General features: G+C 42.0%; 1 protein-coding gene across 1 annotated transcript in view; it reads left to right on the top strand.

Annotated features, from left to right (window-relative positions):
* Window positions 1-8,048: 8,048 nt before the first annotated feature.
* Window positions 8,049-17,584, top strand: part of pid1 (phosphotyrosine interaction domain containing 1) — a 29,618-nt gene continuing 20,082 nt past the window's right edge. Inside the window, exon 1 of the mRNA XM_017686936.2 lies at window positions 8,049-8,212. Within this exon, the coding sequence (XP_017542425.1) occupies window positions 8,183-8,212 (30 nt within the window). The 5' untranslated portion in view covers window positions 8,049-8,182. The remainder of the gene's footprint in view (window positions 8,213-17,584) is intronic.

Raw genomic sequence — 17,584 nt, 5'->3', positions numbered from 1 at the left:
CATCAAACTATTTATTTACCTTAATAAAGGGTTAAAAAGAAGTAAAGCTGTAAAAACTATAAAAGTAATGACTGTAAAAGTAATTTAGCTGAATTTTGGTATTTGATAGATCTACTTTACCACTAAACTCCATAAAAGCTTTTAATTCATATCCCGCAGTAGCATCACATCAGTTTAGTGTCAATGCAGATTAGTGGCAAGATAAAGTAGCCTGGTTTGCAGATGCTGCTGTTCATAGATGATGAGCATCTCGCTGATTGTGACCGTAGGCTTTGATTCGGATGGCAGAGCCACATCAGCAGACATAGAATCATTCAGCTCAGCGCAGTTACACTAGTCAGTTATAGCGAAGCAGTAGGAGGCCTTATGCGCTGCATGGTAGGCTCGATGGTTCCTGCATTAAAGGAAAACTCCAGAAGATTCCCACCAGGAGCCGTATTACAGACTCTGAACTCTGGACTGAGTTTAGTTCAGTATCTATTCCAGAATATCAGATCCTCCCTTCTTAATCTCATCATTAACTCCAGATTAGAAAACAGCATCACACAAACATCCTAACCAGACTGAACCTCCTAAATCCTGTCCTAACTTTAGGATAAAACCCAACAGGGTCCTGACTTCTGTTTAAGGTCCATTTCTATGGTTTTTAGGTGGCTGAGTCAGGCAGCGTAGTACACTACCAGCATAATGAGCTCCATTTTTTTCTACTGTAAAATGTGGCTTTCATTGGGAGATGTTTTTCTTTTCTGACTCTGCGTTTTAAACATCTCAGACGCTGCCGACTCGAACTCCACCGCCCCTGATCACCTTCCTGTGTTAATGTTAGTGATGGTGGTGAATAATGAGGAGGCAGAGCTGAACGTGTATCTGTTTATTAGGAGGAGGAACGTTAGTGAGCTTTGGCTAAAGTGTTTGGGAAATGGAGACTGAAACTGGGAAGAGCGACACTCTGATAATGGCAGGGGGCGACTCTGATAAACGGCAGGGGGCGAATCTGATAAACGGCAGGGGGCGACTCTGATAAACAGCAGGGGGCGCTATCACTCTCACAGCTCACAGTTTATCACACTTTAGTTCTGTTTGAGTTTTTTTTACATCAGTAACAGCAGCTTAACTCACATTTTAACACTATTTTGATGAGGTGTTTACGTTTCAGCTGTGTGTTTATAGTCGGCTGCTAGGAAACAGGCATGGCAGCTGATTGACGACTCTGATTGAGTGGGATAAGATCTTCTAACTGAAGATCAGAGGCTGTGAGATCAGATAAGATTCCTAAATCAAGATCAGATTTGATTCTGTAATACAGATGTGTGTAAACTTGCGTATTGACCTGTCTGATCTGAACTTAAGACAGAAAGAGAGGAAGGCTCTGTAAAACGGCTCCTGATCTGTATCCGCTGTGTCTGTTTTGGATGGTCAGTAACCACAGACAGTCGTCACAACACGATTCTCTGAAATTAGATATCAACAGAAAACTCACTGCATGGAAACGCACTTATGATAAAAGCCAACGGCAGAAGCTGAATTTCACAAATAATCATTCTCACGTGTGTTTGTTGCACATATTCATGATAATAATAGTAATAATCAAAATAATGATGATAAACTTCATATATAACTTGTTTCATACATTTAAATACAGCTTAAAATGCTTTACAGTGTAAATTAAACCAACAGAGAATCTAAAGAAACGAAAGGCAATCAAATAAAATTGGCAAACAATAAGATGCACCAAATAAAAGCTGATAAACAGAGAAGAACATAACAATAGAGGTGAAAATAGTGTTTAAAAAAGTAAATGATATCTGGGCAGGTGAAATGATATAATATCTAGTTATAATATAAAATACTTTTCACATTCAGATGGTTGTGAAATCATCAGACCTCATCATTTGAGTGTGTTGTCAGCTCATTATAAGATTGTCTAACTTATTTCTAGACATTTTATACTTGTTTTTAGTGATTTTGTCAAATAATCTCATGACATCGGAACATAATAGAATTTCAGTCAACAAGCAAATGAACATTTCACATAATATTATCACTTAAAACCAGCACAGAACGTCTCGAAATGAGTTAAATAACCTCTGTCAGTTCACAATCAGTCTCATCATGACAGACATACTGAGATTAATGAAGATTTCACCTGCAGAGAGCCCATATGCAGTGCAGTCAGTGTTAATGGGCTGAATGCTGCAGCAGACAGAGGTGATGCTGAAGAATGCTGAAGAGTTCCTTTAATGCCTGGAACTGTGTGTACAGTGTTGTTTATCTGTTTATTTGGTGTTCTTTTTGACGGAGTCTCGTGCCATAACGTTGGTGGTAGAAGAGTCTAAAGCACCGCTGGAGGCAGTTTAACCATCTGCTGTAACGGTGATATTCGGTTCTTTCATCTCACTCCATCCACTATGAGTACTAACCTAGAACCGGCCTAGATTTACAATGTTGTAATACAGAGCACTCGCCTGCTTCCACCCCCCCCCTCTCTCTCCCTCTCTCTCTCCCTCCCTCTCTCTTTCTCTGTCTCTCTCCCCCTTTCTCTCTCGGTCACTCTTTGTCTCCCTCCCTCTATCTCTCTCCCTCTCTCTTTCTTTCCCTCTCTTGCTCTCTCTCTCACGCTCTCTCTTTCTCTCTCACGCTCTTCCGTGCTCTCTCTCTCTGTTTCTCTTTCTCACTCTCGCTCTCTCACTCTTTCTCTTTCGCGAGCTCTCTCTCTCCCTCTCTCTCTCTCCCTCTCTCTTGCTCTCGCTCTTGCGCTCTCTCTCTCTCTCCTTCTCTCTTTCTCTGTTTTGGTTCAACATGAGCTCTTCACTCTATAATACACTCTAATGTAGTGACACGATGGAGGAGGAAAGTGCGCCACCTGTTATTTATGCTCAAAAAACACACTTGAGAAACATGGGTATTTAGTGAAGGCAGGGATTCATTTATGTGCTTAGTTGTTTTTTCAGGTTGAAATCGTTCTTCAGATCAATGGAGAATGTGTGTGGTTCTGTATAGAAAAAGGGTTCTGCCATTGTTACAATGTGAAGCTTCTATACAGTAGCAGAACCCTTTTTGGGGGTATATTAGAACCACTTACAGCACATTCTCTGTGAGTCTGAAGAATCATTTCACCATGCAAAGAACCTTCTAATCATGAAATAACCCATTGCCTTTACTGAAGAACCCTAGGTTAACAGTGAATTTGAGGTGATGCAGGATGCAGATTTTGCCCCCATTTTCAGTTCTATTTGACGCTATATCAGTGTTTCTACTGAGTAACTGACAATAAAAGACAGAAATACCGTTTTAATTTAAATTTTTAATTTTAATTTTGCCAATACAGGCTATTCAGTGAGTACATAATCAAGGAAATATCTAGCTCTATAAAATATAGATCGGTTTTGTTGATTTTGCTGTAGGTGGTGACGCAATAAAACAGTGATGGTGCTCTTACACTCGCGAAAGGACAGTTCCACAAAAGTTCCAGCTTTTAGTTTGTCCTTATGAAGAACTGAGGGGGATTCAAAATGAACTCATCCAGCAGATGGCGCAGTTTCCTCCACAATACCATAACTGTAAATATTCAAACCCCTTAAAGTGCAGAAGCACCACTCACTAACCATAAGACTCATTATACAGTGTCCACTACTCACTCTCTGTCTCCTGACCTCCACTCCCTCATCCTGTCCTCCAGCATTGCCTCTCATCCTCTTGCTGTTGTTGATGATGGGCTGCTTTTGGAGCTGATCTGGGAGCAGTTTGGCTGTTCCTTGAGTAATGATAAGCATTAAAGTGCCCATATCATGGAAAAGCATAACTTACTTGCCTTTTATTTTAGTTTGATGAAGTTTATAAACCATCACTAAAGTTTCAACATGTTAAGTTCCCTCACCAGAACATGAGGTCCATGTGTGGAAAGCAGGATGCAAATACAGTGCTGTGAGGTCACAGCCATGAATGCATTTCCACAAGATGGCTCGTTTTCCCCTACAGCCACCTTTAAGCCCTGTCTCTTGTGCTTACAGACCTCTGCAATTTTGGGAAAGCGATTAAACCAAGGTGCGAAATGCAGGGGGTTCTGGAGGGTAAGGAACCCCCTAGTTAACCTCTTGGGCCCCCTGAATGTCTCAAAATCAAAATTCTGAGGGTCCCCGAAAATAAACTGTGACGTTATGCGTTTTGTTAGTGAAAAACAGATGCTCAAATCCAGACTCAGTGAAGGTCACCGTTTCTCTGCTTCACCCACAGTCAGCTTCTGTTAACTGTCTACAGCTGCAGCACTGCTCTGCCTCAGGGTGGCGCTGTAGCAGACCACTTTACCCATTTGATCATTGTCTATAAATTGTTACTCTGCCATGGAGTAGACCATGAACACAGGACCCCTGAATACCATGGGCTATATCACACACTGGATTAAACATGGTGCTGCTCATGGCTGTCAGGAAGCAAATGGATCACTGCAGCTTCCAAAGGATCCACACATCTGAAAGGAGTGTCTGAAGGTTTTTCTCAGTGGTCCTGATGATTTCACTGTCAGCTTAATAGTTTGATCCACGTTTTAGCCCAGAAAGCTTTTAGAACAAGGCACAATACAGAGCAGCCAATCAGAGCAGAGCTCATTTGCATATATCAGTCTAGAAGGTACAGTTAGAGAAGCCACCTGTTTAATTGTATGGGACGAAGGAGGCTGGAAAATTAATCTAGCAAGAATGAATTATGACTGTTTTTGGTCCATAAAACCATGCAAACATTATGAGTGGACTGTAAAATGCAGGATATGGGCCCTTTAAAGCTGTGGACAGGGCTACTGGTCCCAGGTCAGCACTGAAGTCCTTTAGCCAGAGTACTGTTTCTGTTAGATTAAAGACAAAACCCATGTGATCCTGTATGTGGAATAATGTTCTAATAAAGGTGAACTCCTGTTTACTGAGCTCTCTGTTTCCTTTTTTTAAAACTATTGTTGATTATCATCTGTATGTTTATGTTGTTGATTTGATATGAATATTAAGCATCTTTGGCCTGACATAAAAACAGGATTTGAGTTTTTCTTTAATTATTATGATTAACATGCATGAACAGGTACCTGCACAGGTGGAGACCAGGAGGGGTTTGAATTTAGGATGAGTCTAAAAAGTCAATTAGCTCCTCTATAACAATATATAAGCTCACTTTTAAAGGGGAATTTATCTGAACTAAGTGTGTGAGGTGTAATCAGAGTGATGAAATGGTTCAGGCGTCTTTACAGTGGTGGTGAGAGGAACCAGGCGTCGCCATGACTACAACACAGATATAGACATTTTATTTACCATCCAGAACCACCAGATAACCTACACGAGTCTTCTGAGTTTATATGGAATGTTGATGATGGAAAATAATGGAAAATCTGGAATAATTAGATTTCTTTGGGGACTATTTTGCCACACAGCGCCCTGCATGTCTCCCTCCACCATGAATGGAGTTTAAGTTCTCTAAACTATCATAAAACAGCATCTCAGTCATCAGGCTTTGAATTCAGAACCATTTCATGTAGGAACTTTCTGTGAGGAGCTTTTAGAAGGGCACGTCTGGTTCCTATCACCACCACTGTGAACAGTTCTGACTTGGTCAGTTTATCTAGAACAGAGAGTTGCACACCAAACCGCTCAGAACCACTCTGTTTAAATCTGAACCAGTTAATTATGCAGGGATTATGAAAAATTGGTGACATTCTCCTTTAACACTGTTAAGCCACAAACACACACTGAGCCAACAGAGCACCTCTGAGTGCCTCCTTGGAGGCCGAAATCAGAAATGTGACCTTTGACTTTTGGTACCTGCAGATATTCCTTATGTAAGCAATGCAGAGAGAGAAAGACAGAGAGAGAGACACATTGACTCGGTGTTTGTTTGACCTCAAAGCCACAGTAACAGTGAGAAAATTGTTTTAAAAGGCCAAATGTATGACCTTTGACCCCAGTTAGGTTTTTGGTGGTCCCTCTCCTTCCTGCTTCCAGCAGAGTGATCACAAACGGACGTTAAACTGAACTCAGAAGGTGAGCAGCGCTGCTGTTTGATGTGTTTTCTGTTTTTTTTAAAGCACCATCAGAAACTGTTCCTATGACAGTGCTCACAAACACAGAACAAAGACAGTGGTTCTATACAGAACAATGAACACTCTGCTATTGTTAGAAGCTTGATATAACAATATAAGAACTCTTTTTGGTGCTAGATAGAACCATCTACAGCACATTCTCCATCGATCTGAAGATCATCATGCAAAGGGTTCTTTGAATGTTCATGGCTCAATATAGAACCATATTCTATACTTGAACCATCTTTTTAAGTGTGAACTGTATAGGATACATTCCTCATCAGTTTCAAGAACAATTTCACCATGCAAAGAACTGTTTAAACATGAAAAGGTTCTATAAAGAACCCTTGAAGAACCATCATTTTTTAGTCTGAACTGCATAGAACACATTGTTCATCAATCTAAAGTTCCTTTCAGTGATGCAAGGAACCCTTTAATCATGTAAAGGGTTACTTGTGTGCTCATGGTTCTATATATTACATACACTATGTTACCAAAAGTATTTGGCCGTCTGGCTTCACATGTATATGAACTCGAGTGAAATCACGTTTTTAATCCACAGGGTTTAATATGATGCCGGCCCACCCTTTGCAGCTATAACAGCTCTTCTGGGAAGGCTTTCCACAAGGGTTAATAGTATTTATAGGAATTTCTGACCGTTCTTCCAGAAGACGAGAAGGCCTGGCTCACAGTCTCTGCTCTAATTCATCAATAAGGGGTTCTATCAGGTTGAGGTCAGGACTCTGTGCAGGCCAGTCAAGTTCTTCCACACCAATCTCGCTCATCCATGTCTTTATGGACCTGCTTTGTGCACTGGTGCGCAGTCATGTTGGAACAGAAAGAGGCCATCCCCAAACTGTTCCAACAGAGTTGGGAGCATGAAATCGTCCAAAATTGTCCAAAAAATTTAAATTGGTGCTGAAGCATTAAGAGTTCCTTTCACTGGAATTAAGGGGCCGAGCCCAACTCCTGAAAAACAACCCCACACTATAATTCCCCCTCTGCTGAACTTTACACTTGGCACAATGCACTCAGACAAGTACCGTTCTCCTGGCAACTGCCAAACCCAGACTCGTCCATCAGATTTCCAAACGGAGAAGCATGATTGGTCACTCCAGAGAACACATCTCCACTGCTCCAGAGTCAAGTGGCGGTGCTTTACACCACTGCATTCCACACTTTGCATTGCACTTGGTGATGTAAGGCTTGGATGCAGCTGCTCGGGCATGGAAACCCATTCCATGAAGCTCTCTATGTTGTTCTTGAACTGATCTGAAGGCCACATGAAGTTTGGAGGTCTGTAGCAATTGACTCTGCAGAAAGTCAGTGACCGCTGTGCACTATGCACCTCAGCATCCGCTGACATCCGCTCTGTCATTTTATGTGGCCGACCACTTTGTTATAATCCCATTGACAGTTGACTGTGGAATATTTAGTAGTGAGGAAATTTTGTGAAACTGGGCATGTTGCACAGGTGGCATCCGATCAGGGTACCACGCTGGAATTCACTGAACTCCTGAGAGCGACCCATTCTTTCACTAATATTTGTAGAAGCAGCATGCAGGCCTAGGGGCTTGGGTTTATACACCTGTGGTCATGGAAGTGATTGGAACACCTGGATTCAGTGATTTGGATGGGCGAATGAATACTTTTGGAAATATAGTGTACATGTATAGCCCTCTTTTTTTGAGTGTGAACCATATATAACACATTATCTATCAATCTAAAGAACCATTTCACCATGCAAAGGTTCTATGCGGGATCATGGTCTTTATTAAAGAAACCTTGAAGAACCATTTTTTTATCCAACATGCATTACACCACAGTGAAGTGACTCCAAACTTTTGCTATATAACAGCGCCTATAGCCGCCTCTGCTGGACGCTCTGAGAACCGCACCAAAAAAAAAAAAGAAGAAGAAAGGAGGAGACGCGTGCTCCTCCCCTTGCAGGCGGGGCTTGTTCTCTCCTCGCGCCCCCGTCCATCTCTCCCTCTGTGTTTTTTCTCTGCTTTGCTCGGAGGAAAAAAAATAAGAAGGAGCTCCAGCGGCAGCAGATGTTGATCCAGAGCAGCAGCAGCAGCAGAACCTCCAGCACCTTCAGCTTCAGCAGGCCACATATCCGCTGAGATGTGGCAGCCCGCGAGCGAAAGACTGCAGGTAAGGAGCACAGTGGAGGAGGGTTCTGGGGGTTCTGGAGGTTCTCTAGGCTCTTCTGTGCCTATATGGATCTAGATCTTTAGCCTGGAAGCCAGATTGTGCTTCTCAGGAGGTCGTCTTCTTTCCTACCTGCTGCTGTGGAAGTGAGAGGAGCTTTGGAGGTTTTTTGCTGTTCGTAATTTGCTCCAGATGTCCAGCACTGCGGCCAGGGAGGACTTACACAACCCCCCTCTAGGAGGGCCATAGCTTTCGTAGCTTTCATAGCTCTGACAGAGGCATTTTTAAGGAAAATATGGAATGTTAATCAGGCAAAATAACGTGCAGGCACGAAAATTATTACCCCAGGAGCTGGACATTAAGCTCATTTGCGAAAATTCACTTGCTTTCTCTCCTTTCTGCCAGCTTCTTTTTGGAATTCTCCGTTCCACCTTAAATGGCGCAGCAGCTACATTGTAGCGCTACAGTGTAACTGCTGCGCCATTTAAGGTGGAACGGAGAATTCCAAAAACAAGCCAAATCCAGCCATTGAAGATAGTACGTGGAATTTGAATAAGAAGTCAAATTCAGCCATTTAAGGTGGAACTGACTGCTGCGCCATTTAAGGTGGAACTGAGTATTCCACAAGCTTCTGTACATTCCAAACATTTGTGCCTTTGTCGAACCTTTGCAAGGTTTTTAGGTATGAAACCAGAATCAGATCTTCTGCATTGGTTCTGTCTAAAGTAAAAACAAAGGGCCTGCGTAGTGGAAGCCTTTTTACTCCTTACCTTTTCCCATTTACGTGCAAAGGGATCCTGTCTAGGCCAAATGGTTTGGATTACCCATGATGATGTGGTCCTCAAGTGTGAAAGTTCTTGCTATGTGTGTGTGATATGGTGGCCATATGTCATTAGAAATGCTCACACACCTCAAGGAACTTCAACAAAGCAGAATTTCAAAACTTCAGACACTGTTTTCATACATAAAAGGGGAACTCTACACAATCTGATTTTCTGCAGCTATCAAATTATTAAGTGAAAACACGCTGAACAAGTTACTGACACAATCTGATTTTCTGCAGTTATCAGATTAATAAGTGTAAATACGCTGAACCAGTTGCTGACACAGTCTGATTTTTTTGCTGTTATCAAATTAATAAGTGTAAACACGCTCAACCAGTTACTGACACAATCTGATTTTCTGCAATTATCAGATTATTAAATGTTGCATGAAAGCTTTACTGCTGCTCATCTCAAACTTGAAATAAACCCTCACTGATGTGTTGCACATTTAATTAAGTGATGCGATGTAAATGTGAGTGTGTGCGATGGACTGGCGACCTGTCCAGGGTGTATCCTGCCTTCCGCCCAATGACTACTGGGATAGGCTCCTGCAGCCCTCGCGACCCAGAGGGGGAAGCGGCTTAGAAAATATTTGTGTGTGTGTGTGTGTGTGTGTGTGTGTGTGTGTGTGTGAATCAGTACTGTTAATATCTCCATCACTGTCCTGTATTTCAGGGTGCTGGTACAGTTGTTACCACTGACACTTATTCCTTATTTTGTAGTATTTCAGTTAGATTTCTTTAAACGTGATATAATTAGTTTCTTTAGTTGTTGAAGTTATTCAGTCAATTGGTCACTTAGTCTTCTGCAGTGGTTTTACCGTTTGCTGCGTGGAGCAGATTTAAATCACGTGTACACTCTTAAAAGATAAAGGTTTCTTTAGTGAAGACAGTGGTGCTATATAGAACCATGAAATAGAAATATTTCCCTGATTAAAGCGTTCTTTGCATTGTGAAATGGTTCTTCAGATTGATGGAGAATGTGCTGTAGATGGTTCTGTCTAGAAACATTTTGAAAAGGGGTTCTGTATAGAGCACCAACATTGTTCTTCCCTTGTTACCACACTCCAAAGATGGATCTTCAACTGTTCTTTAGTAAAGGAAATGGTTCTATATAGAACCATTAAGTCTCAAAAGAACCCTTTGCATGCATAAATGGATCTACATATGCTTTAATGGTTCTAGTTTTTTAAAAAATAGTTCTTATGTAGGTTCTTCTGTTGTTATGATATCAGGCTTTTTTGGTGCTATATAGAGAACGCTTTTCAAAACGGCTTATATGTAGAACCATTTTCTTTGCTACAGAACCCTTGAGAAAACATTTCTAAGTGTGCATGTCAAGCTTTTTTTGGTGCTATGTAGAACACCTTTGAAAGAGCTTCTATGTAGAACCATTTCTTTACTGAGGAACCCTCTTTTTAAGTGTGTGTGGGGGAGGCAGGCATATGCTGGTCAGTTCCGCGGTGAAGCACAGGGCCGGTCTGTGTGAGTAAGCGCAGTGGATGCTGTTTTCATTCCCTCCTGGTCTGTAAACAGAGCCGAGAGTTCTGCAGTGAATGATATCTCTATCCGAGATCTCTGGGTTCAGCTGGAGGACGGATCACAGGCTTCGTGCGGTTTTGTAACCAAATCTCATGTGAAAGTTTTGGCTGTGAGACGTGTGAAATCAGTCCACTCGCCGTTTTCAGACACTGCCGAGGCGCCTGTGCTGCTAAATTCGGACGGGGGGCTTCAGTGGTTTGAGTATTGGTGTCAGTAGGTGTAGGGGTGATGGTGTTAAGGGTGGGTGATCTATAGTCATCTGTGCTACAGTACAGCTGCTATACTGAGATTTAGTTATATTTATAGTGAGTTATTTCATATTGATAATCAGTATTATATGCGTTATAATACTGGATTTGGGGAAGATATCCAATTCTGAATTTTCTGACCAATATTGTGATTTAAACGCAGTCATTTTCTATAAATCAATTTCCAGGCCTGTTTCCTGGCAGAATGTCCACTTTTCCAGTATTTCTCTGAATGCTCAGTTAGTTGTGACGTCACATATACAGGCAGTTCACCAACTCTGTTATTAGTTTATTCTTTTCCATTTAAACCTTGTGATGACAGCATAGTTGATGTGTTATATAATAACAGTTGCAGAGTTTGTGGTTTGAAAATTGTGATTTGGATATAAAAACAAACTCTCAGCTCTACATAACGCGTTATGATACTGTGACGTTTCTGTTTTTAAACTAGTATCAGTGTCTGATTTAGTTCATACATTCATCATGAGTTCAGCTCTTTGCTGACCTGATGGTCTGGAGGCATCATTGAGTATTTTTTGGTATTTGCTAATACTGAGTCTGATACCATACGTATCGTATTTTTAGTTTTGGATGGTATTTTTTAAAAGTGTATCTTTATTAGTGTTTTATTTCTTTTTTTTTTGAGATCTCCAATTATTTATTCCGTTATCACGACCTAACGAGTGCTGTCTTTGTAAAACAAAGTGATACAAATAACTTGAGAACTCAAGAACACTGCATTTGTTTTGCTGTGATAATGATGTAAATATCATGAGATCTCAAGATAAAAATGAAAATAACTCATCGCAGGAAAACTGAGTAATAACACACGTGAATCCGTGACCCTTAAGGGCTTCCGCTACTTTATGTTCGTTGTTGTTGTTGTTGTTGTTGTTGTTGTTTTTAATTGTGAAGTAAACAAACCAACATTTAAAACATTGATGTTTACTGACTCGACCAGAAACTAGTAACCCATCCGTCCAGTTTTCTGGTTTTTGATGCTGAAGATCGGTTCCAACAGGATGTAACGGAACTCAAGGGGGTTCTCCTCTGTGTTTGCCAACACTTGCAGCCAAAGCTAACTACATTGTAGCAGCCCCTTTACTGATTTGGGGAAGATAAAGCCCCTAAGCTCTACTTTATCACCTGTAAGAGAATGTAACGTAGTGCAGAATGTACAGTGGGATACTATACTGATGAGCTGAGTGATATTTTAATAATTATTACTTGGTAAAGAGTTTCGCTGAGTAGGAAGCAGGTTAGTGCGCTAATGCTAAATTTATTAGCGTTCATGTTAGCTTTCAGAAAATGAGTGATTTTGTTTAATGAAAAAAATATGAAGTGTTTGGATTCTGTGAACATAGACATGTGAGCGTGACTGCAGAACAGCGGCATTTCAGATCAGCTGATAAGTAAGCTAACCAGCATTAACAGGTGGGGTAGCTAATTAGCCAAATTAGATGCTTTAGAGGCTTAAAATGAGCAAAAAACCTGTTAAATCGCTCATCACTGTTATTACGAGGCTCCAGCTCTTTCAGGCAGGTAGAAAACTAGGATTACAGTCCTTGTTATTATATTAGTCCTGTTTGTATATCACAGTGTTTAGCTCTGTTAGCACTGTTATCTCAGCTTCTCCTCCAACGCCGCTCGGTTGTCTTCATTTCATTTTATCTAGATTTTTCATTTTGGTGATTTTTCTCTTTTAAAATCCGTGTTTGATTTCTCATTTACTTTGTTACGTCTTTAACTGTCTTCGTATTTAATCCTATGTGAAGCACACCATGTATGAGAAGTGCTCTGTAAAATAATCTTGCCTTGCAGAAGTAGAACCGTTGGTTCCTGTGTGGTCAGTTCTTGGCTTTGAACGTTCAGGCAGACAACAGTTTTAGAAATCAGTGACCAAAACAATCAGTGTGTTCCGTCTTACTGTGATAACACTGTTTGCTCTCCGGTGTGGACCAGAGGAGGATGGGTTCCCTTTCGGAGTCTTGGTTCCTCTTAAGGTTCTTCCTGTTGATCTTAGGGAGTTTTTCCTGCCACTGTCTCCACTGGTGACACTCCTGGGGGCTCGGACCCCGTGAGGGCCATTTTATTAGAAACACCTAGCTTGTACGTTTTCTTACTGACCACTTTACTAGAAACACCTAGTTTGGTCTTCCACTAACTGGCCACTTTACTAGAAACACCCACTTTGGTCTTACACTAACTGCCCACTTTATTAGAAACACCCACCTTGTGCTTGCACTAACTGACCAAGTTATTAGAAACACCCACCTTGTACTTGCACTCACTGGCCATTTGATGGTTTTAGGACTGTAGGCCTTTGGGAGTGTAGAACTTTAAGTCATTAGGAGTGTAGGACTGTAGGATTATAGGACTGTAGGGCTTTAGGGGTGTAAGACTGTAGGCCTTTATGGTGGTATGTCTTTAAAGCCTTATAGGCTAAAACTACAGAGTGTAGGCATGTATGGCCTTAGGCTGGTAAGGCTTTCTGGCTTTAGGACTGTAAGGATTATAGGGCTGTAGGACTTTATCACTGGTTTCTGATAAAGTGTCCGGAGAGTGTAGGGGGTATCCATGGACACATGGACACAAACACGCAGATTTTCTCACACAAACCATTTCTCTGAATGCATGCTTCCTTTGTCTGCAACAGGGTAACTATGACAACCGGCAGTATCTCTTGCTCTATAGTGTGTTGCCATGGCGACAATCAGCGGTGATGTCTGTGCTGTTGACTCTCCTGCTCTCCTTCACCGATTCCTCCTTTTCTCTCATTCTCTGGCATTCTCCCACTCTGTTTTTCAGGTTATTTCTCCTGAATGTGGAAAAATTTTGTCTGTTTTTGCTGCCCAGTTCACTGTGACCCTGTGACACCAGTTTATTCATTCTTCCCGTGTTGGTGTTGAGACAGCCTGATGTTTCTAGGTGGAAGCGTGTGGTTCCTCTTCTCCTCTTCCTTTTACTCAACCACATCCCATTTTTTTGTTTTTAATCTGTGCCTCTTTTTTGTTCCTTCCCTGTTAAATCAGCCGTGTCAGCAGATTTCAGATTGCAAAACGCAGCTGCAGATGAAGGTGGGACCAGCATGTCTTTCTGTTCCACCTTTCTGTGTAAAGTCCTACTACCCTAAAATCCTAAAGGCCTACAGTCCTATAGCTGTTCAGGCAGTGACAAGTGAACTTCATTAGGCAAGAATTCAGGGTGCAGACATTCTAGTGGGGCACTGCACAGTAGTGTTTGTGTGGCAAAGGCCTGAAGGGCTGGAAGGGGTGGAGACTTTTAGGGGGATTGTAGACTTTTAGGGGGAATAAGACTGGAGGGCCGGAGGGCTTTAGGACTGTAGGGTTGTAGACCTTTTAGAGGGAATACGACTGGAGGGCTGGAGGGCTTTAGGACTGTAGGATTGTAGACTTTTAGGGGGAATAAGACTGGAGGGCTTTACGACTGTAGGGTTGTAGAATTTTAGAGGGAATACGACTGGAGGGCTTTAGGACTGTAGGATTGTAGACTTTTAGGGGGAATAAGACTGGAGGGCTGGAGGGCTTTAGGACTGTAGAATTGTAGACTTTTAGGAGGATTAAGACTGGAGGGCTGGAGGGCTTTAGGACTGTAGGATTGTAGACTTTTAGGGGGATTAAGACTCGAGGGCTGAAGGGCTGGAGGGCTTTAGGATTGTAGGATTGTAGATTTTTAGGGGGAATCGGGCTGAAGGGCTTTAGGACTGTAGGATTGTAGACTTTTAGGGAGAATAAAACTGGAGGGCTGGAGGGCTTTAGGACTGTAGGATTGTAGACTTTTAGGGGGAATAAGACTGGAGGGCTGGAGGGGTTTAGGACTGTAGGATTGTAGAATTTTAGGGGGATTAAGACTGGAGGGCTGAACGGCTGGAGGGCTTTAGGACTGTAGGATTGTAGACTTTTAGGGGGAATAAGGCTGGAGGGCTTAAGGACTGTAGGATTGTAGACTTTTAGGGGGAATATGACAGGAGGGCTGGAGGGATTTAGGCCTGTAGGATTGTAGACTTTTAGGGGGAATAAGACTGGAGGGCTGAAGGGCTGGAGTACTTTAGGACTGTAGGATTGTGGACTTTTACGGGGAATAAGACTGAAGGGCTGGAGGGCTTTAGGACTGAATGATTGTAGACTTTTAGGGGGAATAAGACTGGAGGGCTGAAGGGCTGGAGTACTTTAGGACTAATAGGGATATAAAGCCGACAGATTTCCAGCATTGGGCCCAAATATGAGTGCCAGGATGGATGAATGGATCTTGCACTGTGACATAATTGAAGAACAGCAATGTTTTGTCTGCCCTGCAATACCTCAACAGAAAGTCTAGATGGTCAGAATTTTTTGTGGTTTTCTGCCAAGTTTGATGTCTCCTGCGACGCATTCCTTGTTGTTGACCAATAGGCTGACAGAGCGCTGATTGAAGCACATCTGTAAACGCGGTTGAGAGCAGGAGTGACGAGAACCCCTTGAGTAAGAGTGAAGAGAACCCCTCCCTTTCTGGCACTTCCTCGAGAGAGAAACAGTCTGCCTAGTCTAACGTAGTGACCATCATTAAACACAAAAATATCAAGTAGCTATTTCATCATTTTAACGTTCGATAGTGAATAACGACAGAAACCGCTCTGCCTACAAGTCATGCTTTTGAAATCGTCCATTTTGCTTCTGTTTGGAATTCAGCCACCAGCAGATTTGTGAGGACTACCATAGTTTTATCATAAACCCAAGGATTACTGGTCACATTTAGCTCCATTTTAGCTGTTAACCTCGTCATCAAATCACAGAAAAAGAAAACGAAGGGAGACACAATTTTCTACGAAGTTCAAGCTCTATTTCGCCAGTTAACTGCTGCACCATTTAAGGTGGAACGGGGGTAAATTTAAAGAAGAAGCTGGTGGACAGGAAGCCGACTTTCAGCCTCATCTGTCAATAGATGTCAGTTGGAGCAGGACTGCTGACACTGAGGAGCTCTGAATGAACTAGAGAAGGTAATTCACTCTGGAATTATTATTCAGCAGACTGAACACTACTGACATGTCAGATTCATACTGGGTTAAAGTCACAGATCTCATCAGTACTCAGTCAAATTATGGCACCTCCCCATTTAAAATTAATCCAGCTTCAATAGGACTTAATAGTGCTAATACTGAGCTGCTGTTTCTGCCCATCACCAAATCGTGGGTTTGAATTTTGGCTGCGCTAATTATCGCTGCAGTATGATTGGCTGATGCTGATATCACTGCCGGGCAGTATTGTTGCCTAGAAGTATCAGTCGGGCTGTAATGTGTGTATGTATTTGTCTCTTTGTGGGGTCCCAACCCCCCCTCGTTTCATGAACATTTTGTCCTGGGGACATTTTTAGCCAGGCTTTACATAACACTGGCAGGATTTCCATTCAGAAACACAGTTTATCTTCTTTCTTTCCGTTCTTACCGTCCTTTTCTTTCTCTTTCACCCCGCTACCACCCCCCAGCCTCCTCTCTCTGGCGCGTTTGTTGAGATTCCACTGTCTCTGTCTGACCTGTTAAACCCATCACGACGAGAGAAAAACACACACTGCCTAAACGTTTCCACATCCACCTGAAACAGTGAGCGTTTATTCTACCAGAAGTAAAAGTCAGATCCATTAATATTTGGCCGGTGGTTGTTATTTTAGATGTCTACCACACAGTAGGGCCCAAGGATTTGGGGAAAAATGTCTAACTGTGGTTTTGACTGATGTAGCGACTGTGATTTATGTTTAATTGTGAGAATAAATATTCTGCCCATTTTTGGCCAAGAAGATCAAAATATCCACCTTTTTCAGGTCTGAGGCTTCAAATGTCATGTGCCAGACTGCCAGTAAGTTGTGGTTGTGATATTACAACACATGAAGGTTTGCTTGACTTTGATTGGTCAAACTCCTGTACAGGCAGTTCAAGCTCTGTTTTATTACGTTAAATATAAACTTATGATAATGTTGTTGATAATCACCGATCAAAACATTCTGACCACCTCCTTGTTTCTACACATTTTATCAGCTCCACTTACTGTATAGGAGCACTTTGTAGTTCTACAGTTACAGACTGTAGTCCATCTGTTTCTCTAAAACTTTGTTACCCTGTTCTTCAGTGGTCAGGACCCCCATGGACCCTCACAGAGCAGGTGCTGTTTGGGTGTTGGATCATTCTCACCTAGTCAGAGACGATAGCTCATCTGTTGCTGCACAGTTTTTGGTGGTCATCCTCTAGTTCTTCGTTAGTGGTCACAGGACGCTGCCCACAGTGTTGATTCTGGACTGAGAATAGTCCACCAACCAAAAATATCCAGCCAACAGCATCCTGTGGGCAACATCTCACTCACTCTCTCACTAACTCAGTCACTCGCTCAATCACGCACTCAGTTTATTGATGTTACAATTCCAGAACCCGTTTTGGTGCTGTATAGAAGAACCATATGAAGAACAGTTTCACCATGCAAAGAACCATTTAAGCATGGAATGGTTCTATATAGAAAGCATGCTTGTAAACTCCATTACTAACGTTTACTAAAGAACCCTTGGAGAACCATGTTGTTGAGAGTGCACCGTAGTGAACTGCTGAAGTCTAAGAATATGAGCTCAGAGTTCAGACTTTCAGCTGTTTAGGTCCAAATTGGGTGAACTGTGTATGAATTACAACCCTTTTCATTCACCCCCCCCCTTTTCAGGAGATCAAAAGTAATTGGACAAACTAACATAATCATAAATTAAACTTTGTTTTTTTTTCCCCTGGCG

The sequence above is a fragment of the Pygocentrus nattereri genome, chromosome 7 (assembly GCF_015220715.1).
Source record: "Pygocentrus nattereri isolate fPygNat1 chromosome 7, fPygNat1.pri, whole genome shotgun sequence".
Lineage (NCBI taxonomy): Eukaryota > Metazoa > Chordata > Actinopteri > Characiformes > Serrasalmidae > Pygocentrus > Pygocentrus nattereri.
The sequence above is the reverse complement of the archived record's forward strand: the minus strand, read 5'-3'. Positions and strand labels throughout refer to the sequence as shown.